The 26287-nt window shown below is 40.4% G+C and overlaps 1 protein-coding gene across 1 annotated transcript; it reads left to right on the top strand.

Annotated features, from left to right (window-relative positions):
* The first annotated feature begins 1430 nt into the window (after positions 1-1430).
* LOC111226535 (glucocorticoid receptor-like) lies at positions 1431-25417 on the top strand. Its single transcript, XM_022751731.1, has 9 exons — positions 1431-1698; positions 2337-3535; positions 16356-16504; positions 16677-16793; positions 16936-17220; positions 17871-18015; positions 18647-18777; positions 19396-19553; positions 21054-25417. The coding sequence occupies exons 2-9, from the start codon at positions 2337-2339 to the stop codon at positions 21204-21206; spliced, it is 2337 nt and encodes a 778-aa protein (XP_022607452.1). The 5' UTR covers positions 1431-1698; the 3' UTR covers positions 21207-25417.
* The last annotated feature ends 870 nt before the right edge of the window (positions 25418-26287 follow it).

The raw sequence follows: 26287 nt of genomic DNA, 5'->3' as shown, positions 1-26287 counted from the left end.
CTGAGTCAAGACGACATGCATTGGACTCGAGCTGTCCTCCAGTGACAGACCCCCCACGGCCTGCCCCGTCAGATTATCATTCATTCCAGACCAGGCATGTCAATCAAAGAGACACGCCCCCATCTTTAACGCCTAATATCTAATAAATTAGAAAATTATTTCCAGATGGACCATCAGAACACTGAACAAGAGGTATGAATATAGCCAATGATACCGTAACGAGTTGTGTAAAAGATTTGTTGATTTAGTATTTCAGTAGAGAAGTTGCCTTTTTTTTGAATGAATGAATGGAGTTGTTCAGGTTCAAAATGGGAGTTTTTTTGGAGCCAGCCCCTAGCGGCCCTTCAGTGGTATTGCATTTTAAGGCACTTCATTTTTCAGCACCGGAGTATACATCCAATTTAATGCACAATCTATGAGCTGTACTTATCTGACAAATTTCAAGTGAATCTGACTTGTGGTGGGAGGGTCGTGACATCATTTGTAGTTATTGGGCCAAGTTTCATGTTTCTAGTTCATTCCAGCTCAGGGCAATTTCAGCCGTGGCAGGGAGGGGCAGGTGATGAAAGAGTCAGAAGTGTAAAATGTCCTAACCCTAACCCACAGCTAAAGTTCATTTATTTTTAATAGCTTAAGTTAAAAACAAATCAGCTTTGACCTCTTTTAATTAATCAAAATGTTCTTTGCAAAATAAGCCACCTTTCTTTATTTGGACCTCACTATGATTTTACAGTAGTAATGGTGTATTGTGGTAGGATACCCTGCATGTGCATTATTGCCTGCGCACTGTCTATGTCAATTGAACATACTGAATTGACACAGACGAATATTTTGTCATTGTCAAAATAGTTTTGTCATAACTGAAGTACAGTTCAAAGTTAAAAAGACAGACAAATGTTTTGTCACATGTTCAGTTGACAGTGACAATGTGGATATATTTTTGGCACAAATGGAACCCTGTACATTTATAAACCCTTATTTTAGCCATGGGCTACGTCATTGGTATTTTTCATAAGTGGAAATAAAAATCCCTCAGTTCCCCTGCATGAACAATCATGAAATACGAGGCAAATGCTGATGTTTTGATGCGCACCATTTGCTGTTGCTCTTCATTCGCTGTTTTTTGGGTCCTGGTACTTGTGCGTATGCGCTTAAATTTCATCATTAATTTACACTGAAATTAATGGTTTCCAAAGAAAATGAGAATACGTACCTATTGCTCTGTAATTGGTTAGTTAAATGTTCTCCGTTTTCATTTTACATCCCCAAACTCGGGGAGTTTGCTTGAGCTCCTGCACGGACCAAGCTGCAATTACCAGGTACGGCCAGCAGGCAGCACTGCACGTTGTAAACAGGTCAGCCATGGGGCTGGCTTACCCTGTTCTCCATTTTGTATGTTTTTCCTGGAGGTTAGCGCTTACTTTCCTAATGGCTAGCTGCGAATCACCACAGATCAGCCAGTTTAACGCAGTTTGCATGAGAATGTATAGTTAGATCGGACTGGAAGACTGAAAACTCATAAACACACTCAGCCTTGGGTGTTTTTGTCGTTTTATCTAGCCATGTAGGTAGGACACGACGCGTCAAGGAGACACGTTAACAAACATTGTGTGTTGCGTGCTGTGGACTGCCACTTTCAACCAAAACAATGTTGACAAACGACCCGTGGACACATATCAACAAACAGTCATTTCGAGGGTAAATATGAGTTCTTATTCACATTTTAGTTTATATATGTGTTTACCAAATATAGCTACAGTACCGCAGCCCATTTGACGCTAAATGTGCGGTTATAAGGGCTATGTTAGCTCGCATGCTAACATTACTGTCAACGACATCAGAGAGAAATGTAGGCACATAGCCACTTTGACTGTTAGCCACATTGCTACCTAGCATGTCAGCAGTTAGCGACAAGCAGCTGTAGCATATTATCTTAGACTTGTCTGAACTTTACGACTATGTAATTTGTGGTCCTGTTTGTTTATTTTAAGCACATTGTATATAAAGGTGGACATGGCTGTCTATGAGTTCATGCGAATATTTTACTAATAAGAATAGCTAACGCAGTTAGCTAACCTTAGCTGCGTTAGCTGTCATGGGCGCGCAGTGGACATGCTTGGCAACTTTCTCTAGTCTTACATTGACCTAACGTTAGAGAATTGCTCTTTACATGTGCGCAACCTGAAACTATTTATATTGTTGTGGCAGTAGCCTTTCAGCACGTCTGCAAATCCCTCTTTCGTGTGTTTATTAATGTTGTTGCTATGCACTCCATCTAGCCTCGTCTGTTAACGCTTTCTCTCTGCCCCCCCCCCCCCCCCCCCCCAAATAAAAAGATGGATAAAGGTGGAGTGAAGAAGATAACATTTAGAAGAGATGACCTTTTAAGCAAATTGGTCTACACTGAAAGCCCTGAGGAGGGAGGTCTGTTGAAAGTGGCTCCTCACAGTGCCATGTCCATCACCTCTGCCACCTCTGTCGTTCTTCCATCCAGCCCATTGATGCAGCCAGGACAGGTTCCTAACGGCCTCAGCAACAGCCCCCTTCCAGAGGAGCTCACCTCTGCCTCTTTCACTGCCACTGTAGGCCCCTTTTTGGAAGACCCAGAGCCCAGGGGCCTGACAAAAGATCAGAGGCCTCATCAGCAGCAGTTACTCCAAACACAGACATCCATTACGTTTGGGCGTCAAATTTTGGGGGACACTTTGCCCCAGTTGGATGCCAGCATAGCAGACATTACCCAGTCCTCCATGGATTCACTTATTGGTGGATCAGATCCCAATTTCTTCCCCATGAAAACAGAGGATTTCTCCATGGATAAAGGAGACCAGGATCCCATTGACCTTGATCATGCCTTTGATCACATTGGGAAAGATGTGGACGTGCACCAGAAGTTGTTCAGTGACAACACTCTGGACCTGCTCCAAGACTTTGAGCTCACTGGGTCTCCCTCAGATTTTTACGGAGGGGATGATGCCTTCTTGTCCACTCTGGCAGATGATTCTTTGCTTGGGGACGTTGGCTCAGAGAGGGACATAAAGTCTACCTTGGTTGAGAGCAGTAACAGCAGTGGGGCAGTCTCTGTTGCTCTCAATGGTAGCATTATGACAAGTCCAGATCAGTCCTGCTCCAGCATGTCCACAACATCCCCACAAACCCCTACAACCACTTTGTCTGCATTGGTGAAGAAAGAAAAAGATGCTGGCTTCATTCAGCTCTGCACCTCAGGTGTGATCAAACAGGAGAAGACGTCTGCAGGCCAGAGTTATTGCCAAATTAGTGGCACGTCCTCCACAGTCATACCAAGCTCTAACCCCATTTCCATCTGTGGGGTCAGCACCTCTGGAGGACAGCGGTACCACTTTGGAGTCAGCCCCAGTAGCAGTGAAGCTCAACAGCTTAAGGATCAGAAGCCAGTGTATCTCCCAGTGACCACCATTAGTGGAGCCTGGAACAGAGGCCAAGGTGTGGCGGACACCTCAGCGATGCAGAGGCCCAGTGAGGCTTTCTCAAGCTCTCCATCATACCCAACCAGGTAAGAAATACAGGCAGTACTCAATTGAGTGGTCTGACCTGACCTTTCATTTTGGTCTCACTAATTTAAGATAATATATTGCTCTGTTAATCCCAGTTATGTTTTAATTAATCTGCCCTAATACCACCAAACATCTAATGTTCTTTGCTCAAAGACCAGAGGTGTTTGTCTGTTTTGTATAGCATGCATGGGTAGAGGAGTGTCATTTCCTGGCAGCACAGTTTTGCCAGGATTTCAAAAGCTTGTCTTTGTGCTCAGGATGAACACAATACTGACGTTTGAAGGCTGTTTTTAGCTACCTACCTTTAGAAATGAAGTTCACCTGAGAAATGTCACTGTGAAATGTCAACATGAAAAGGTTTTGGGCTCACTGAGACTCATGACAGGGTGGATGTTATTAATTAAAATGCTGGCTGCTGATTGTTTGTTTTACCCCACTTTATGGTTCACCTGCTCATAACCTTGTGTGTTAGATAATGGGTTCAGTGTTATAATTGAGGTGAGCGCAGTCAACGAAGAGTCAGAAAATGAGGGTTTCATATACCTGATACCAATCTATTTAAAAATGCCATAGTCTAAAATAATTCTTAGTCAGACATCGACCTCTGTTGTTTATAGTTTAACTTAGGCAGGCTCTTTTATCTGGTTTCACAAATCAAACATTGGTGATTCTGGATAACTGCTCTCACAAAGTTTGTCGTGTTTGTGCATGCACGTGAAGGAGTTAGTTTGTAACAAACAACCAGTCACGTGCAGTATCATCAGATAAAATGCAGGACATCTAATATATGTTGTAAATATTGATCCCTGCTGGAAATTCAGGTCATCACAGTTACAAAAAGTACAGAGTCAACAAAGTAAAAGATAGATGTTACTAGAATAGAGCAAAAAGTAATAGAAAAAGTAGAAATGATGCAGTCACCAAATACAGAATGCAGCTGTCCATAAAATTTTGTTGAATTATATTTAGGGCTTGTGTTAAGTAGCCTGAGGTGGGTGTGGAAAGGAAGACAGAAGAGTACAGAAGATGGGGGAAAAAAAAAAATTCTTGAAGGAAAGAAGTTTCATGCAATAATCAATTGCAGTGCAAATCTGTAATGTTGCTTTGTAGCCAAAATGAAACTCTTGGTGGACTTGTACAAAAATTATTCAAGGGTTTGTAAATCCATCACTGTGTTCTTCAGTACTTGACACTTTGAAGGGAGCCTGGTGTTTTGTCAGTTTCTGTGATTATGTAGGAATGGTGACTCCATTTTCCCTCACAGTTGATGGATGAGGAGGTAGACATTTTATATGTTTTGATAAGCTTGAACAAAAACGTCTCTTAGCAGGTTTGGTTTAGTTAACCTTTATGTTAGCTAGTTAACCCAATAATCCTGCTTTGTGAGACAGGCTCATGTGCTGCACAGGACGTGGCTGCAGCAAAAAGCACCAAGATCTGGAGAAAGGATATGCTGTTATAAAAATCAGGGGAATTCCACTTTTATCCTTGTCAGACATTTCATCTTTTTTCTCCCAGACTGGACAAGCCTGAGCATCAATGTGTGTGTTTATGACATGTCCTCCTAAGTCCAATGTGTCATCAAGAGTTTTGTAAACCAGATAGCATATTATTATTATTATTTTTTATCTTGTATCTCTGCTATTCAGTTTAACAGCCTGTTGGACTTGCTCAGGCTCTCACAGAAGTATGCACCGAGTGGGGGTTAATGAGGTTATTTTGAGCAGATCTCTTCGATCTTCCAGCTTCATTATGCCCAAAATAAACCTGAGATGTGCATTGTCTTCACTTGTAGCAGATCTGTCCCCAAAGGGGCTGTTCATTCAATAATAGGGACGAATGAATTGTTGCTTTTACAAAATAGCCAGGTCTGTACTGTAACAAGGAAATTCTTGTGTAGAGAAGAGTGAAAAAGACTGCTTGTTCCACTGACTTTCTCACGTGATTTTGCTGAATCTTAATTTCTGCTGTGATTTCTTTCCCGTGAGCTCCCATTCAGTTGAATGTAGAGTCCAGTCACAGTGTTTGGACTCCTCCCGGCCCCACAAAGTGTCCTTTGTACAGTTATGACTTGCCCTGTAGAGTTTTATGGGTTCAGCTGTGAACGTGGCTTTGGGGCACAGTGGTGAAGCAGCTCAATAGAAAATCTCCACCAACTCTAAGACAAGTGACACGGGCTTTATGTTTGTGTCTCTTTTACATTCACGCCTCTTTGATTCACAGTATCCAATAGGGAGTGATCAGCTCAAAGATTGGCATACATGCACCATGTCAATGAGGGCACAGATGTAGTTGTGTTTTTATTGTTTGCAAATTATGCGTGATACTATCTTCACGACTGTCTGACAGTCATTATAATGCCTGGTGACCAGGAACAGATTGGGAGAGACACGAGATAAACCTCATTTTCATTTTGACATGTGGCTTTTATCACCCGTCTTTGTGTTATTTAGAGGCGTGTGTGTCTCTGTGTGTGTTTAAGGATAGGATTATGTTTATGCATGTGGTGTGAGCTCAGATAATTTTATGCGTGTGTGTGGCTGTTTGGGTATTGGCTTATCGTGTGTGAGTTTAACATTTCTTTGTGTGTGTACTTTCAGTGAGTGGGAGTCTGTTTTTGTGCAGTGGCTATTCACCTCAACCTGTGTGACATTTAGTGGTTTGAGATCAGCTGAACGCTTGGTTGCGGTGGCTCAGGGGGTTGGCATCAAGTCGCCAAGTCCTCCAGCTTCTCACGCAATGGTGCTGCTTCTGCTTCCTGCTGAGGCTCGGGCACGCAGTATGAGGGTAATTAAGTTGCAAAATGCGAGAGGTTGTAAAATACAACGTGAGTGCATTTTCACTTCTATACAATACTCACACACGTGTAAGCTGAATTTGAAGTAACAGAAAAAATATTCACAAATGTGTAGATTGATATTTACGTGAATACAATGATAGCTACACACTTGAAATCCAACATTTACTTGTTTTTTTTTTTTTTTTACTTCGGTCCATTTTTCAGTACAACCACAAATCTGTTATTACAACCTCTATTACAATCTCTCAGATTGGTCACTGCAAGTTCACAAATGTGTTGAGTCTGTGCACTTTGACTTGTGAGACACTTCTTATGATAAATATCTTGCAAAACTTGCACTTTTAGCAAGTGAAAATTTAAACATACAAGTTCAGAGGCTGGTTGTACAAGCTCTCACATTTTACAAATTGGAGGACCTTGTGTGGGACTGAGTACCCGACCTGCTGTACCTTAAGAGTTTGCTGCTTTGCAGTTTTCAGGTCTTCTAACATAACCAGTTGTCTCCCTCCTCACTGGTGCTTTAATTTTCCATACACTGGCTTTTACTGCATCACAGTTTTACAATCTGACTCAGTTTCACTATCTGACTCACAAACAACTGGTTCTCACACAATGAAGAATGCTTCACCTTGAGAAGTGCTCTGCTTTGTTCCTATTTTGGGATATACACACCCTCATTGTATAACTGGTTTTGATGTGGCACAACCCAATTAACACTAAGTTGCCCCTAATGGAGGAAAATTACAGAAACATAATTCCTCTGGTAGATAATCTCAAAACTCATTTTGTGGGTCTGAATTATGTAACCTTTGTTTTTACTGTGGCATTTCCTCCTCCGCTTATGATTGGCCCTGCCCATAGTGTGGAGTAGTCTTTGATGACTTAGCCATATAATGTATCCTGCTGCTGACTTTAGCCTGTGCCCCATTTGGTTCCTGGGGCTCTTGGATAAAATAAGAAATGTTGTGCACGCTATGATCTATAAAACTCTTATTTATAATGCACACTGCAGATCACTGGAATTTCTTGGAGGCCTTCTTTTGTGTAATGTAGGAACACCGTTTGCAGAAGTAATAAAACCGACTCACTGAATAGAGCTGTGCTCACGTTTCATATAGAGAAACCAGTGTTGTGCATCAAGTTTTCTCTTTGGGTCAGGTTTTTCTCAGGTGTTTCACACAAATGAAACTTCATTCATTCAGGCTTTTGTGGCTTTAATGGACATAGATTCATAACCTCTGCTCAGTTTTTCTACCGTTACCTACTTTTATAATCAATTTATTGTCTAAGGGGTTTTTCATAACAAATACGTAAAATATTACCTCATTTTAGCTTCTTACATGTGACTATTTGCTGCTTTTCTTGTGTTAAGTAGTAGTAATCTGACATCTGCAGATTTTAGACTGTTGATGCAACGAAATAAGTAATTTGAAAATGTCACTTTGGGCTTTAGGAAATTGTGATGAGCTGATCAATTGGGAAAATAATGGGCAGATTCATCGATAATGAAAATCCCATTGTCAATCCATTAGTTGCAGCCCTAAAAACAGACTGGCAGATAATGCATAGATACAGTTCTGCAGTAACTGGTTTGCTGGCTCAGAGCCTGCTGTGCAGTCATACAGTAAGTGCGCTAAATGAAGCAGTGCCCAGGTAACTTGAAGAGCACATCCGATAGTTTCTTTTCTAAGGTGGTAAAACTCAAGAGAATTTCACACGTGAGAATATTGAGTCAACTTAAAGAACGGGCAATGACTCACTGCTGAAAACACCTTGGGAGAAAAACCACTTGAAAATAAGCTCTCAACGAATCTTGTGTTGTGTTAAAGCAGTTTTCTGACTTCTCTGTCATGGCAAACTCTTTTATGATTTCCCCATTTTAGTTTACTCAAATCCTGCACAGTATAAACAACTAACATACTTTAGATGCAAAATGACATACCTATGTAAACACTTTACGAAATACAAAATGTTGTAATGTATGTTGATCAAATGTTGGAATTATTCCTGCCATCAGGGCTGTGGTTGACGGCTACGATGCCCGCAGGACATTTTAGCAACCTGTTGAATGAGTGAGTTTCTTTCAGACTGACTTAATAGCAGAGGTAGGTATTTTTCAAGTAATTATTCTGTCTCAGTTTAGAATATATAGCCTCATAAAAGAATTGCAGTGTTGAGAATGTTAAGCCATGACTTCAGGGCTACAACTAAAACCAGGCCATAGATTCAACTGGTGATGGTAAAGTAAAAATGGTGTCTCTCACAGTTGTCAGATATATCATATGTGGTTTGATGCCTGGTTTAATACGTGAGTAGTTTATGCTCTTTAGTCTATTTATATATAGCTATATGTTCATGTAAAGCTTATATTTAGTGCATGAATAGTATCAGCTTTCAGTCTGGACTTCGCCGTGTTTTGAGAGTAATCTTTGGTCAGAGTTACTATTCAATGCACAGCCTTGCTCAGGCACACCCCTCACCTCTCTCCCTCTCTCTCTCTCTCTCTCCCTCTCTCTCTCTCTCTCTTTAATTTTTTTCTCTCGCTCTCTCTTTCTTTCACGTCCCCTGTTTTTGCTTCCTGCAACCGAGGGCAGAGTCCTTGACTGTCATCAGAAGCTTTCAGCAGCTGTAAATCACCTTTTATGATTGTGTGCGTGCGTGCGTGCGTGCGTGCGAGCGAGCGAGCGAGCGTGCGTGCAAGCAAGCGTGTGTGTGCGTGCGACATGCAGGTCTTTTGGCTTTGTGTATTATGTATGAGTGTGTAGGTGTGTGCTTATGTATGCATGTCGCTGTGTCATGAGCACTGTGGCAGGCAGGCAGGCAGGCGGACTACAGAGCGCTGCCATGAAGCTCTCACTCTTCTGACCTACTTTCCCTCCCGCCTCCCCACAGCTGGCGCCGAGTGAACGCACCAGATCAAATGCCAGCCATTCCAGTCGCTTTCGTGTTATTACCGCATTCCCCTGTAACCACAGTTTTGCTTTTCCGTATTTAGTTTTTCTTATGTTTTGACACTGAATAGGCTTATAGAAATTCCCCATATTGAAGTTAAGGGAATATAGATAAGTCTGTGTGTTGTTTGTGCTGTTCTTGTGTTGCCTGTACTTATGTGTATAGTTGTCGAGTCAGCAAAGTCAAACTTTGGGAGTGGATTCCTCCCACATCCAGATGAAGGTATTACGGTTATGCACACAGTAGCAGCAGCAAGCCTCCAATTCATTTTACAGGCCAAGAAGCCACCTCCCACCTACACACAGTCACTAACAGCTCCTATTATGGAAACTAATATGGAAACTCAAATCCTTTGGGGTTATTTTTCTTGTGCTCAGCCATGGGTTAGGTTTGGTTTCCTCCTCTGGTGTTTGAAGCCAAGCAGTAGTTGCTGCTTGGGGCTACAAAATGTATCTTTTATTGAAAGGGGTTTTTCAATACAGCATGGAGGAGGGGACGATGGTTCCTTGCAGCCAGTGTCACTGAGGCATTATCCAGAGTATCACATGTAAGAGTATCTTGCTGATGAACCAAAACAATGGCCATAAAAACACTTGATGTTGGTGCGAAAATGCTACAAAAAGTGCTGTACTACAGACAGGTGACAAATTAAAGGAAAAACCTGAATGAATTAGTCAAGGATGATAAGACCTAAAATTGTTTGTGTATGGTCACTTATTATATCAAGGTATTACAAAATTAAAAGGGACACTTCACTCAAAACATGATTCTATCTTTTTTCACTCTATCCACAATGTAAGAGATCATATCTTAGGAAATAAATAAATAAATAATGTGTTTATTCGCCCAAAATAGGAATGAAAATGAGGTATAGTCCTGGCCTACATGTGTTTTGGGAGGAGTATTCTGCCCCATAATGTGGGTTAATTAGTGAATGTGATGTGATTCAGTCGCGGAGTCAGTAGTAATGACCTTGCTGTTGTTTTGAGCTGGGAGTGAGTTGTATTGCCGGCCAACCAGGATCTGAGCAGAATATCTGAGAAGAATATATGTTTTTCATGTTAACTTTTATTATTTCACAGTTTTCACCTCTGAAATAAAGGTGTCACCGGATTTGTGATCCGACATACCACAAATATACTGGGCAAACTCCGAATTACATTACAAACAAATGAATTTACATGTGAAACCTGACACCACAACGTTTACATTTTAACACATATGACAAAAGTTCTGAACACAACTCAAGGAGGCCAAGGATTAGATTACACAATTTGAAAAACTTTTAGTTAAGATGGAATAGAAAAATAGTAGCCTACTAATTGTCCTACACGCTCAATTAGGATTTATACAGAAACCACAGAATGTGTTGTTAATCAAGGAGAATAAAGCTTCAAGTTGTATAATATGCAAGCATCAGCAGTATTTCAGTTACAAATAAAATAAAGTATATGGTCATTATTTCTTTTACAATAACTAACTGCTGAACTAAACTGTTTTTACAGCTTTCTTGCTGGAAATGAATGAGTGTATGGTGTCCATATGTAAAAAATTAGCTGCCAGAAGGGGGAGAAAAAAATTCCCATTTTGTGCAGCCCGAGGAGAGCAACTGCCTGACTTAGAAAACTGCAGCTGCCTTACACCCACAAGTTTTAACGTCATGTGACATGGTGACGGTTTGCAGAAAGTCACAGAAAATTTCTAACAGACATGCACTGTTTAAAGTCCAGCATGCATCACGTTAAGTCAGCGCTGCAAAGCGCCACATTAGGTTGAATGAGCCTAATGCAGTGCTACAAGACTTGTGGGCGTCACAAGTAGATTTCCCTCGTGATTTCCCTCGTCATAACTAATAATGGATTTCAAAATCCATGTAGTGGCAGAACGTGACACCGGTTACAAAACCAATATGCCGCTCACCACTCACTCACTGAATGGTTTGATGAGTATGTAAATAATATGGATCATATGGCCTTAAGTAACTGAACTGAACACCTCTGGGAGATTTTAACATGTTAGACCAGCTCAGTCTTCCTTAGAATTGCATCCATATTGGTCAATTCTGCACTTCACGGGTTCATGTCCACTTCTAATGTCACTGCAAAGAGTAGTGTGTCCTTTAGGTACAGTGGCGGAAAGTAAGAGTGTTGTAGTAGACTAGATGAATGGGCATTTACTGTACCATGTCTGACTGGCTGCCATTTCAGAGACTGGAATTCATGCTTACCTTTTTTTTCCCCCCCTGTAACCATGATCTTTCCTTAACCTCAACCTCAAAAGGGTTTTAGTTGCTTAATCCTAACCCTAAAAGGTTCAGTGCAACAAGCTTTTCCTAATCTTAACTACTGTGTCAAGTATTTGCCAGGAATTGTACAAAACAGCAATTTTAAAAATATTGACATTGCATGTAAAAACTGAACATGTAATCCAGAAATCCATGTTTGCTGAATTGTACAATAATGACATTGTTTGGTAATAGGGTTTGTTAGACTGTGCTCTTCACTACCATCATCCAAACACATAATGAGGGAATATCTTTCGGAGGAATGTTGTACATGCATAGAGTTCCTGAGACAGGAAGAGTCTATGCCAAGGAGCACTGAAACAGTTATGGAGGCTTGCGTGGCTAAAACCTAAAACATTTTAAGTTCGTTTTTCATTTAATTTGCGACCCATCTGTATCTCCATCGTATTAATTTGCTGTGGCAACATGAGTTATCTTCAGTGAAGATGATGCACTAATGTCAGTGTACTACATACGGTCTCTTTTTATGGAGGTCACAGGACGCAGATATTTTAGAGAAGTCCAGCCCAGTCTTTGGCCAAACAAACCCAGTCTTTCCACTCCCTCATAAAAGCCGTGTTGTTGTTCTGCATGCAAGCACGATTCAGAGCGTGCAGACCAGTTCCCCTTTCTATTTTGGTGGCTCTTACCTCAGGGAAGGAGCACTTCCTTCTGCTTCTCCTCTGCTCTCCTCTTCACGCAAGTTCTGATGAAGATGAGATGTTTGTGCAGTGTTGATCAATAATAGTAGCAGTGATAATCATTACAACAACACAGAAAAATCTGAAGTTTTAAGCATGCATCCACCCAGCCAGATTTTTGTGGAGATCCTTACTCTATCATTTTCAGTTTTATTTCTGGGCTTGATCTCACCACATGTGAGCCAGAGACATCCAGTTGAGTAAAATGAATAACTTTTGCAGTGGCTTGGTCTGAAAGTAGGTAAAGAGTGCAGGTTCATATAGAATAATATGTGGAAGAAATGTACAAACTGAAAATAATCTATTGCACCTAAAATGAAATAGCTGGGCATTGCAGTGATAGAGCTCTAACAGCTGTTTGTCTGAAGTGACAAAGAGGCTGGGGTATAAAGAGCAGGGGCCTGCCACGCTACTCGTGACACTCGCAGCTAAAAGGAGATTATGAATTGTTAAGCAGGGCACTGGGCCACCAGCATTATCATAAGTGTGTGAAGTGGCTTGACTCATTCTAACGCAGGCAGATTGATCACACTCCTTCAGACACAAGCAGTTAACTTTCTCAGCACTGCTCTTGTTAAAGTCGAGGCCCATCTTGGGGTGTCTCTGTCTTTGTGCTATGGCTGAGCTCTGACCGATAGTAAACTGTGAGGGAATGCGAGAACTTCCTGTCGATGGCGAGCGCACACTTAAACAGATGGTTTCTAAAAGAGGAAGTTCAGTGTCCCCACGTTGCTTTGCAGCTTTGATTGGTTTATGTCTTACAATAACAGATTTGTAGCTTATCTTATGGCTTTGTTGAATGTCATTAACTGATTCCAAATTTGAGTTTTCAGAAAATACTAAAAGGCAGTGACGTCACCTCAGGCTTACTTTATTGTTGGAAACGTGTAGCAGCTGCAGTAATTGGATTTTAACCAGTAGCCTTAAGCTGTCTACTAAAGCTGTCCTGCTGACACCATCCCAGTGGGCCAGTGAAGGACAAACTGGTTACCCCTCCACACCCTCTGACATCATCACCACTCTGGACTCATTAGCCTCCTCCGCCCACCCTGCTGGTCACCACACCCTCCTTTTGGGGCTTTTGTTTGTGTGTGAATTGATGTGTGTTTGTGCTCTTATTAGCAGTGGGTTAAGGAAACCCCACATAAATCTGTAAGTGACAGATGGCATACTGGTTTCATCATGGCAGCAGCAGCACATCTTTTATATGAATTATATTTACCTTATGTACCTTCACCCTGTTTAGTGGAGCTTAGTTGACTGAGATCCAAACAGCAAGTGTTCAGGTGTGCTGGTTGGTTATTGATTAATAACTCAGAATATGATGATGTAACATTGATAATAAATTCTTATTTGTACAAAATAAATGCAAACTGTAAACCATGATGCCTCCATATGATAGGTAGTCACAACACAATTATAGGCCAGGACAATAGGTAGAGAGCACATTATTTTAATTATTTGTAATAATTATTCCCCATCCTAAAATGGCATTAGTTAAGCATGCTTGTAACTGATCTTAAAACAGCGTTGTTTGCCTTTTTGGCAACTTTGAGGTAATGGAAGAAGCTGTAAACACAATGTTGACATTATCACCTTATAAAGTTGTTATGGCTAACATCTTGGCAAACAATCCAGCAGACACGTAGGAGCAATGTTAGCATTTATTTGGAGCCATTTTTCTGACCACTTGATGAATGCCTGTCCAATCTTCACTCCCTTTTTAAAAGAAAAAAAAAAAAGAAAAGTCTTTAGCTACTAAATGCTTCACTGTGTTCACCAGTTAGTCACCACCTTTGTCTATCTGCCATTTGGTGTTGGGCAGGTAGTGTATGGTTGGTGTATCAGAGCTTTTTTGTTAAAAACAGGGGCCTGCTGCATCTTGGAAGGATGGTGGTAATGGTGGTGACAACAAACGGTTGCAGGGTTGTAACACCAAAACAGAGAGTAGAAAGATGCAGAGCTGAGTGGAAATACAGAGTCGCGTGATAATTCTCTGTGGTTTCATCACAACAAACATCACCTGTCACATTACTGTTGACTGATGACTGTTATCTCATCACTCGCGCCCCCTGAAGTTCAAATCCCTGATTGCTGGATGAGTCTTTATTTATTTAATCCTTTATTTAAACAGCTAGTCTCTTTGAGAATATGAGAAAATTCACATACACAAGTTACATTTAATTTTACTTTATGGGTTGTGGATATATCAGTGAAAATTGTTTTGAAACTTATTGTTTCCTCACTCCTGTACAATTATCAATTTTAGATTTCTTAATACAATTTAACTTTTTTATTATTCTTTGGAGGTTATAACAAAAGTGCTACAAGGACAAATGACAAGTAAAGTAAAAACAGATGATCATAATTTCACCTATAGTGTTGAATTTGTTGGATTTTGAAATGTGAATGTTCATTTTATGTTTCTACTTTGAAAAATTAATGATAACTGCATTTCTGTCTGTACAGGTCTGTATAGATCAGGCTTTGTTTGAATTGGAGTGATCGAACCAATTTCAAATTCTAAAAAAAATTATTTAATTTGAACAGCAGCTATAAATACTTATATTAATAGTCCTTGTGCCATGTTGTCCACTTTAATGAATGGTAAATTGTGCACACGGTATGGGGTGTAATTTGTTTAGTTATTGTTGGTTGTATCCACTAAACTGAAACTAAAATCTCACCTGAATGTTTTTGTTTTGTTTGTTTTTAACAAGCAGTCAGATTTATTTGAAAGTGCTGGTTTGCCTGCTTTTCAGGGATGTGTGTTTTCACTTAAATTTGAAACCAGGTTTCACTTCTCACAGCTGGACCAGGAGGGAGGTGTTCAGTGAGTGCTTCCCTTTGTGGTATTGTGGACACCACAAAGGGGGGCACTCAAACCATCAAAATATTGGGCAGGAGGGACTCAAGGCTTGGATTTCAGCTGTATGAAACTATACACTGTGCAGAGACACTCAGGAGGAAATGAAAGCTCACAAACTATCAGCACACAGTTGTGCTGAATACAAGTCATAAAAGGTTGATGGGTAGGTTTTTGACCACAGTGAGTTGTCAGTGGTGCTCAGAAAGCTCTCAGTCCTGTCATGGCTAGACAGCATCCTCAGAGGTCTCTGCCTGATAGGTTTTTTTTTAATCGGGCTGCTGAATGCTTCTGGACTTGATGCCTTGATGTTTCACTCAGGTTTTCCCATTGTGCTGCACCCACTGACTACTGGGGCCTGACCTGCTTTCATGCTCATACCCTCATGTTGTACAACTAAGAGTGAACTCGGCTCCCTGGCTGAAATCTACACAAGTGTGTTAGTGTGCAGTCACGGTTCAGAGCGCCTCTTATCAAATAAAACTGTTTGTTGTCATTGCGGTGGCAGACGCGTAGACACATGGACTGACAGAGACTGTTGTTGCACGTCTCAGGCTCAATATCCTCTCAGTGTGGGCGTTGTTGCTGCTGTGGCCACTGGGTCAGAAAGGGGGCGTGGACCTCTGGTGCATGGATGCAGCAAAGCCTGACGTCCTCTAGTGGTAGTTTTGGAAAAGTGCGTCTCTAACCACTGTTGAGTGGGTCTGGAAATGTTTATGGTTGAATCAAAGGAAGAAGGGCTGTTTTATGACAACCACTGGATTTAGGATGTGACCACAGATCTCAGATAATTTGGGCTTTAAAGGACCAAATGGGCACAAAGGGAATCACTTTTCTTCACTTCTGATGTTGGGAATGAAGATGAAGTTGAGGAAAAACAAGCACAATGAACACATTGACTCTGATGGGAAGATATGTATATGTAGTGTATCTGTGTAGTTTATTATTTTCACTTTTTGTCCAGAGATGTAAATATGAACTGTAGCTGAACTCTCAAAACATACAGTATGTGCCATAGCATGGACATGGATTTGACTAAAATGTTTAAGCAGCTGTGAAATTACAATCATTATCAAGCAAAAGTTTTAACAGACAGTAGATATCAAGATACAATGTTACGTTTTTGTTTGTAAAATGTATGTTTTTGTGGTGAAGAGAGACTTAGTATCTCTGACATTTCCCTGCTCTGTCCCTCTCCATCCACTTCTGCCTCCAGACCAGAAGGAGTCCCAGCTACATCCTCACCACAGGGAAAGGGCGGGACTCATAAAATCTGCCTGGTGTGCTCTGATGAGGCTTCAGGCTGTCACTATGGCGTTCTTACCTGTGGCAGCTGCAAGGTCTTCTTCAAGAGAGCAGTGGAAGGTACAATGTTCAAATGCTGGAGTCATTAGGATTTTAGGTTGGAGGCATGACCATTACAATGTAAAGGACTGTAATACAACTAATTAGTTTTTCTGGATTTTCCCTGGAGTGTTTTTGCCACAGCAATAAAAAAGTAAATAACAGATTAATCTTCGTCTTCCGTGTTCCTCAGGGCAGCATAATTACCTGTGTGCTGGGAGGAACGACTGCATAATAGACAAGATCAGGAGGAAGAACTGCCCTGCCTGCCGCTACCGCAAGTGTCTAATGGCAGGCATGAACCTGGAAGGTACATATTAATCACATGGATGATGCCAAATAGTGTACCCTTGAGACGGCTTAATTGTTCCTGTTTGCTCTCTACCTTTTCTGTTTTTGTCATGTAACACTGACCCGCATGTTCATCCTTTACATCATTTTCTCTTCTCCAGCACGCAAAACCAAGAAGTTGAACCGCTTAAAGGGCAACCAGCTGAGCAACCCGCCCGAGGTGTCTCCTCCACCAGTTGAGTCTTACTCCCTGGTACTCCCTGGTAAGTACCAGCCTCAACTAGTGCCCACAATGCTGTCCCTGCTGAAGGCCATCGAGCCAGACACCATCTACGCCGGCTATGACAGCACCCTGCCCGACACCTCCACCCGCCTCATGACCACCCTGAACAGGCTGGGCGGCCGACAGGTCATCTCTGCTGTCAAGTGGGCCAAGGCCCTGCCAGGTTAGTAGACAGTTAATCCAGGCTATATGTAGTGAGATTAAGGTAGTTTGCAAAGGGATCGATCTGACACAGTGAAGTTGATGCAGTTGCAACAAGTTTCAAAAGTTTAAAAAATATTTTTGACCACATTGACCACAGATATGCAATATGCGTCTTCTCCCTCTCTATGTACATGCCATCTATATGACGTGTGCTGTTTGGTATTTCAGGAGTTGTGTGACACCACACACACCCTGAAAACGTGTCATCACATTGTAACAGTGCACAACACACATGCATGTGAATGTTTGACAAGTGTGACCTTAAAAGCATTTGTAAAAGCAGATTTTGTAATTTATTGGTGCAGCGCAGAACAGGTGTCTTGATTTGTGCAAACAAACACTGACACTACACCTGGTCCTGCTCCATCTTGGGTCAAGTTGACACACGGGCAAGTTTGGTAAATGGAGAGAAGTGGACAAATTAATTAACTATATTATGACCCATTGTTTTTATCAACCAGATTCCACTTCTGCAAAATGTATGCGATAATTGATGATGGACTGTATCTTTATTTGGTTACTGTTCATTGTCACTTTCACCAACACACCCTCCACACATTGGGAGTATATTGGTAGCTGGTTGAAGTATTTCCATGTCCTTCCACTCAGGTTTCAGGAACCTTCACCTGGATGACCAGATGACCCTGCTGCAGTGCTCCTGGCTCTTCCTCATGTCTTTCGGTCTGGGCTGGAGGTCGTACCAACAGTGCAACGGCAACATGCTCTGCTTCGCACCCGACCTCGTCATCAATGAGTATGTATTGTTAAGTTTACAGTCTATAAATTTGACCCTTGTTGCTTGACTTGATACTGAAAGTAGGATTAGATTAATGTGTTTAAAATAAAAGTTTACAGCACATTCTCTGTGAGAAATCATGTGTGACTATTGCCAGTATTGTTAATTGAAAATGGCTTGGTAAATGGGGTCTTCACCTTCATATAAATTGAGCACTGATGTGATATTTCCTAGTCTCAGATTTTTACATACATGCAAACATACATCTGTTTGTTTATGTCCAACAGTGCAGCTCTCTGATTTGTGCTGTGTGCATTGTATATTCAGAGAATCTAAGTGTCTGTAATCAGGGTTTCAACCTTCTTGTAGATTTGATGACTCCATTTGTAAACAGCGCTCTGAGTCTAGTGAGCAGTCGGCACATCTACCATGCTTAGGGCTGTAAAAGGCCTTTTTGCCTTTTTCCTTTTTTTTTTTTTTTTTACATAATCACAAGCTGAAAGTTAATAAGATCATAATTAATATCTGATGAGGTCATGTTCTCTATTTGTCAGTCAGCCTCCAAACAAAATTCAGCTACAGCCTAAATCAGCTATGACTTAGTGCAGAAACAGTTATATGTTTAACCAGTCCTGTCTGATTTCACCAGAGAGCGGATGAAACTGCCCTACATGGCCGACCAGTGTGAGCAGATGCTGAAGATTTCCAGCGAGTTCGTCCGGCTGCAGGTTTCCCACGACGAGTATTTGTGCATGAAGGTCCTGCTGCTGCTCAGCACAGGTCAGACTTTTCACCTTAAAGCAGCTGAACTACTGTACACCTCCTATCACTATCACATGTGGAAGGTGGCACTGTAATTATGAAATCATTACAACCTATACCTATACTGTCCACAGATGCCGGAAGATAATGTTGATGTATACACAGGACTCATGCACATCACAGCCTTTCCCAACTCATTATCTGACATGCTATTCAGTAAATACACACCCAGTTTTACACTTCCTCAATTACAACACAATTATGTAACTAATTTAGTTAATGTCATGCATGGTGATTAAAGGTGCAAACTAAGAGTTAATAATTAGATCAAGCTGATCATAATTCCAGGTAGCTAAACACACCTTACTGTCTGCACAGTCCTCTTCAGGGTGTGTATGCTGTTGGTGCTTCACCCTAGAATGACCTGACTTGTAATTAGTACTTGTTATTTTTGTCCTTCACAGCATGGACAATTACTATAATTTAAAATGTAAAATATGACCGTCCTCCTTTGCAGTTTAAAGCTGGAAGTGTTACGTGTTAAGTGTGAAGTATTGGCAGCAACAACTGGCACCGGACCAAATACTCTTATATCTGTCCCAGATGTTGACCTTGAGTTTCCCCCCTCTCCCACAGTGCCAAAGGACGGCCTGAAGAGCCAGGCGGTGTTCGATGAAATTCGGATGTCGTACATCAAGGAGCTGGGAAAAGCCATCGTGAAGCGTGAAGAGAACTCCAGCCAGAACTGGCAGCGTTTCTATCAGCTCACCAAGCTGCTCGACTCCATGCATGAGGTACAGTGACAAAACGCTTTGTGTGACTTCAGCATTACATGTTATCAGCAAGCGGTTATTGACCAACTGCAGTCCGCAGCTTTTCAATGAATCCTCAAACATTGATTGTGATTAGTGTGTTAGTTTGCAGTTTGGTTTTTCCAATAATGCAGGGTTGCAAAGTACAAATTTATAGTATTTTATAAGTTGCAACAATGGGATCATAACCACCCTGCCTCATGCATACTTAATGAAACCAGGCCTTCGTTAATCCAGAGTGTTTTTTGTTTTGGGTTTTATATTGTGTTTTGAATCCATTACAAGTGAAGCTTGTAGATTTTATACCAGCCCTGGAATTTTCTTATTAGGCAACAGTTTTATGTAAATTCAGCCTGTTGCACCAACTGGGAGTGTAAAGTCAGTATTAATTGCAATATATATTTCCTCTAGAGCGGTATTTTGGTGATATGAGAGAAAGCTACTACTAACTAGGGACAGAAATTAAAATGCAGTATGTTATCACGTGAAATAGCTAACAGATGATACAACATGTGTTTGTCCATTCCAGTCCAGTCCATACCGTTCCACGTCCATGTCATTGATGCTGTTGTACTTTGATGTTTTTAATAAGATGAGACTGGCTGTGCCACACATAAATATGGTCATAAATGATAGCATTAACAAAAGTCTCAACAGTATTTCGCATGTCTTGGGCCCTTGTCTAATCCAAACAGTCTAGCATGATGTCTGTCACAGGAATTGAGCGCAGATAGAATACAATGTATACAATACAATATAAACAGTAGAGACTTTGCTATAATATTAAGTTGTATTACTTGACAACGCACTACCAAGTTTTTCTAGCTGAATATATGGCCATCCACTTTCCCAAAATAGGCACAGCTAATAGAGGCAGAGTAAAACTCCCAGTTCTGTTAAGTAGGTAGGTTTTGTTACTTGCTGATCTTGTAGGAATAAGACCAACTGAGTGTCACTTTTGAACTCTCTCAAGTCCCAGAGCTCGCTCCATAGTCAGCCAGGCCATAGGGACCACCGGGACTAAGCCCAGTGGGCCATAAAGTCCATAAAGTTGTTCCAAGCTAATAAGTCCAGAGCTGAATTTCTCTCTGTCTGACCATCACCGATATCAACTTTTTTATTTCTTAAGTAATAGCTTTAATTCCCACACTACATTCAAACTTGGCTAAGTTTAAACTTAGACATCACTGTTTCCAAACCCCTCAGATTTCCATGTTGTAGTATGATCCACTATAAGATTGACCTCAACAATTCAAAACATGTTTGCGTAGCTCATTGGTATTATTTGTATGTATGATGGAGTTTTTTAAAGGGTTTAAATGATGGTTCTGGTTGAGAAGCGTGTACCATTTAATTGGCAATACATTGAATATATGTGTGAATATACTCTATACATGTATGTATTATCTAACCATATCAAGATATGTTTTCCACCAAACCCTCTTTGTGTGTGTTTTAATGTTACTTCCTCTGTGTCCACAGATGGTTGGTGGACTGCTCAGCTTCTGCTTCTACACCTTTGTGAATAAATCCCTGAGTGTGGAGTTCCCAGAGATGCTGGCGGAGATCATCAGCAACCAGTTACCAAAAGTCAAGGCCGGCAGCGTCAAACCTCTCCTCTTCCACCAGAGATGACTGTGCCCCTTAACAGACACATTGCCTTAAAAATCCCACCACATCACCTCACCACCCACCTCCCCAACCCCCCTGGAGAGTGACGATGAAAGGATCTGAGGCGAGGAGTGAATGATGTTTTTTGGGAGCGAGTATGCAACTTTGTGCGGTGTCTCCCTCCAGGTCTAGAGGGAGAGAGCCGAGAGAGACGGGAAATGTTTGTGTAGAAACCAGACAGCGAGCACAGACGTTTAGTTTTGTTGAGCAGTCTAAGATGTAGTGTATAACAACAAGTAGGAAATATTTGTAAGATAAAAGATAATCACAAAGAGAAATAGGCTAACATCCATGTCGTCTCAGGTTTCTTACCTTCAAATACAGAACGATATCTAAAATAGATAAGACAAATATCTATGTACAGGTTCTGATAGTATTTTCTACATTTTCAAATTGTAACAGTTTATACAGTTTTCCAGGTTGTTGTTACCTGGGAAGGTAACGAAGCTTAATTAATAACATGCTCTTGAGTAGGCTTTTAGACTGTATGTTCCTCTTTTAGTTTTTACAGGAGGTTGATACAAAATGTTTATCAGTCATATGGGAAAAAATCTGTTCTCCAATCATTTAAAAGTATATTTCTGGTTTGCTTTGATTGATACTTTGGACATACGAAACAATTCTTTTGGCTTGTTACGCGACCATTCAAAGGATGATTTCTCCCACAAGCCGACCTCTTCCAGGTTTACACACGTCTATTATAAAAGGGAAAAAATATGTGCCTTTTTTGCTTCAAATATCATCTGCCATTTTCTTCCTACCTGTCTAAGGCGTTCTTCTCTTTAACCCATCATGGTCTTCCTTCATCGTATGTTGATTGTACATTTTATATTACATGCAGTTGCAAGTTTTCCTTTTTTCCAGTGGCTGTGTTCATCTTTAGAAGTGGCAGCTCGGTCCATCCTCCGTGTGTAGAAATGATCCTCAATGTTCAGAAAGAATATTCAAAGCCTGCTTCCTTTGACGTGATCTCCCACACATTTAACTCCACATTTAAGTGCGATTCAAGCACTTTTTTACCTTGCTTAAAGGCTTTAAAAGACTGTGAAGAAAGACTGTTATGCTGTACTAGTCTTTACCATATGACTGTAGATAAAATTTGGAACTTTTTTTTTTAAATAGGAAATAGCCCACTTTGATGTTTATTTTAGCCCCCGCTCCAGCTCCAGTAGTCGAATAGTGGAATGTGATAGATTTGTGCGTCTACCAATCAGAAATGAGAGGGCATATTTTATTGTGTTTGCAAGATTATGTCATTTTTAATTCTTCAGGAAAACTCCTTTTCTGTGGTTTTGCCATGGCTCAGACTGGTTAGAAAATAACCGTCCTTCATTTTTTAACGTTTTTTCTACAGTCTTTTTTGGAAAACTGACAAAGATGCAGTCATGATTCTGCCACTGAAGATCCTTCTTCAACAGTATATCCATGCTCTCAATAACCGCCTGCTTCGGGAAATATGTTATTGAAAGCTAATGCATTGTTTTCATTGCGTTGCTCTTATTTGTCAAAGGAATAGTTTTAACAGTTTGGGAAATATGTGTACTTGCTTTCATGCAGAGAGTTGAGAAGATCAATACCAGTGTCCTGTCTGTACAGTAAATGTGACGCTGAAGTCAGCATTCAGTTAGCTTAGCTTAGCATAAAGACTTGAAACAGGGAAACGGCTCGTCCAACTGTCCACTCTCCACCAGCACCTCTAAACCTCAGTAATTATCACGTGAATGTAAACATAACAAGTTACCACTTATGATGGACGATTTCTTGGCTGGGACTAGTAATTTGCTGGACTCTTCACTTTATTCTTCAGTTTTTGTATAAATCAAACAAACGAGATATAACATATATTAATGATTTTGTTTTCAGGCTACCTCTTCCCAGTCTTTATGCTAAGCTAAGCTAGTTGTCTCCTGGGTGGAGTTTCAAATTTTGCGTATAGACATGAGAGTAGTATCAATCTTCTCATTTAACTCTGTAAGAAAAAAAAAATGAATACGCGTATTTTCCCAAAATACTGAACTATTCCTTCAAAATGAACAGTTTGTATGACGGTGTGTTTAAACAGCACTTTGGATCAGTTGTTGGCAGATTCATTACCCTGTTAACCTCTTACAGCTGCTGATAACCTTCAACCTCTCCAACTTAACCCCTTGCTTCGTTAACACCCTGCCAGGCACCTTGTCTTCATGTCTCTTTGTCTTTTAGTACTTCTGCATGTTAATGTGTTGTCTGTTAGTTAGTCAAACCCCAATGTTTGAAAGCACTTAGCATCAGTCACCTCGTAGAGTCATGCAACAGTGAAAGTGTAGTGTCACTGACTGGGGAGGCAGGCAAAATGGATCCTTTATTCTCTGGGAACTATTTCAGTGCCAAACTCCTGTTTTGTCTGTTTTCAGTGATGCGAAAAGTTCAGTGTTTGCATCAGAAGAAGAAACAAGTCCCAGCATTGAAGCTTGTAAATTTGTCTGATCAATAGAGAATGGATCGAGGACATTATTAATGAGCGATAGATTACTCTTTTTCTTTTCTTTTTTTTGTAACACAAGGCACTCGCAGATGTGTTGTGTAGTCACACAGAATAATGTAGGTCTGTCAGTATCCCAATTTTATGTGTGGTGTAAGTAAGTGGAAATTTGAAATGTGTTGCAACGTTTTCATCAGTCAACTTTGTCTGCTTAGTTTGTCATCAGTGTGTTTCATAACCCTGACATGCTGTTTGTGTTTAAAGCACAAATTAATCCAGGTTTTGACATGAATGTGAACCTTAAAGAGGAAAATTTAGTTTAAAAGAAATGTTATCGACATATTAAAGAAAATGCTCTGTCAGTTAGAAATAATTGGTTAAATATGTCACGTGTGCGACTACAGAGGGCTCACTGTTGCATCCCAAGCTGAAAAATGTCAACATGTTCTCTTGCTAAACTATCCTAACAACAACTATAAAAGCAGTCATATATTTTAAGCCACTTCCACGCTCAGGTTGTTGAAACTTTATGTCTGATTCACACAGTATGTGGTTGTCCGTGTTTAGTCATTAATGTGCGGATATTAAGAACCAAAAACATTCAGTTTGGATTCCCAAAATGTGTCTGCTTCTGTGATTTTATTTATGATGTATTTTTGTCAGGAAAAAAAAAAGGTTTACTTGACATATTAGGAAAGTTTCACGAATGTGCTGCCACCGTTGACATTTATACCCAGGCTCAGAAACAGGACGCTTGTTTTTTTTCTTTTTAAGGTTTATTCAGAAAAACTATCTTCATTAAACTGCATAGGGGTTACTCATGGGTTACTTTCACATTCAGTGTATCGAAATCTCTTCTGCTGCTGCTGCTGCTGCTGCTTGTCATTTAAACAGGTATATATATATAAAATCACACACTTGCCTCTTCTTGCTCAAAAATGTATCGTTGCTTACCTTGTACATTTTTGAGAAGGACAACTGAATATGCAATAGAAATAACAGATAATCTATCACTATCACATAACAAGATGTGGTTGCTAACTTTTTTCTTCTATTTTTTTTTTCCGATATAAGCTATTTGCATACAGGAGATTCACATTTAACTTCAGGAATAGATACACTTCAGTCAGTAATCAGTCCACTCAGACTGCACAAAAAAGCCTATTTGATGTTTAACTACAAGGTGACCAAAGCAAGTACAGATAAATTCAACATGTCAGTGTAAACTTAAGTAGCTCATAGAAGACAAATGTACAGTTATTTGTTTTCTTTTTCTTTTTTTTTCTTTTTTTTTATAAACACATTTTTTTTACTCTAACATGATGGCTTTGGTCAAATTGTGTAATACTGTGAATAGGATAGGAGTCAGTCTTTTTCACACACAAACTGTTTGTGAAAGTAATCAACCAGCTTGAATCTAAAAAGATTTGCACTACCCAAATATTGTTTGAAAATCTATTTTGTATAAAATATATGCAGACATTAACTTTTGAGAATTATCAAGGGCAGATCATGTTTCACTGGTATATGCTTTCTCTAAAAAGCTTTGTTTTGCTTAAAAAAAACTGAATATGTACATATAATCCATTGTAAAGAAAACGTGGTGTGTTTGTCTCCAGATAATAGTTTTTCTATACCAACCCTCTGTATTATTTCTCCTCTGTAGTGTGAGTCCTGTTGAACTTTTCCTCCATTGATTAAAGGTTGTACTGTATGTCTTTGTGTGGTACTTCTCAAAACAAGGAACTGTATGCTGATGTTTGCCATGATAGTAACTCAATGATAATGAACAATGGAAACGGTAAGCTCGTTGTAAGCCACTTCTCATGATCACAGCAAGCACTTGTTCATCAAATAAATGAGCTTTTCCATTCTGGCACCTGGTTTATTGAGTCTTGGAGGAGACTGTTGAAGTCTACCGAATCTCTGAAGTGTTTCACAGGTTCTTGTTTTCATGAGTTTTTAAATGATTGTTTTTAAGTTTCAGACTCTGGACTCTGGCTCTTCAGCAGCAGCTCTAAGTGAAATGAGGTAAAAACTTAAGGTACTCACATATAGAGGTTGCATGGCTTTGACCTCAGCAGCTCTACATTAGGGTTTGAATGAAACGGCTTGTTTAAAAAGTAATGGGCATATATAACTTCAGCTTACTGCTAACCATTAAACTATACAATACATTTACATAACAATTTTTTGTTCATGTAGAAACAGCTCCAAAAAACAAAATCAGAATCGGCCACTTTCTGACAGTCTCAAAGATGAATCAAAGGTAGCATGTTAATACTGGGTCTCCTCTGCAGCTGCGGATATTACCACCTTTTGTGGAGGAGCTACTTAAAGGGTCAGTTCACCCAAATCACACAAGAAGTGACAGGCTCCTACATTGAACATGACATTGATGTGAACACACTATTTCCCTCCCTGCCATCTGGGTTCTTAGTTGGGTGTTATGTTGTTTTTCTTTCTCTTTTTTTTCCTGTGCTTTTCCCACTGGTTTCAGGTGGGCAGGGCTCAGCTCGAAAAAGTTGAGTTCAGCTACTTCTGTGCATTTCAATCCAAACATGATGAGGGTGAGTAGTTTGGT

Source organism: Seriola dumerili, unplaced genomic scaffold (genome assembly GCF_002260705.1).
Source record: "Seriola dumerili isolate Sdu_G_001 unplaced genomic scaffold, Sdu_1.0 BDQW01000161.1, whole genome shotgun sequence".
Lineage (NCBI taxonomy): Eukaryota > Metazoa > Chordata > Actinopteri > Carangiformes > Carangidae > Seriola > Seriola dumerili.
This window is presented reverse-complemented; position numbering and strand designations above follow the sequence as displayed.

What these genes read in the sequence shown, in the direction of transcription:
- LOC111226535 (XM_022751731.1), top strand. Translation starts at nt 2,337, where the DNA reads ATGGATAAAGGTGGAGTGAAGAAGATAACATTTAGAAGAGATGACCTT. An exon ending in CCCGACCTCGTCATCAATGA is followed by an intron (nt 18,016 to 18,646) that starts GTATGTATTGTT and finishes TGATTTCACCAG; the next exon opens with AGAGCGGATGAAACTGCCCT. An exon ending in TGCTCGACTCCATGCATGAG is followed by an intron (nt 19,554 to 21,053) that starts GTACAGTGACAA and finishes CTGTGTCCACAG; the next exon opens with ATGGTTGGTGGACTGCTCAG.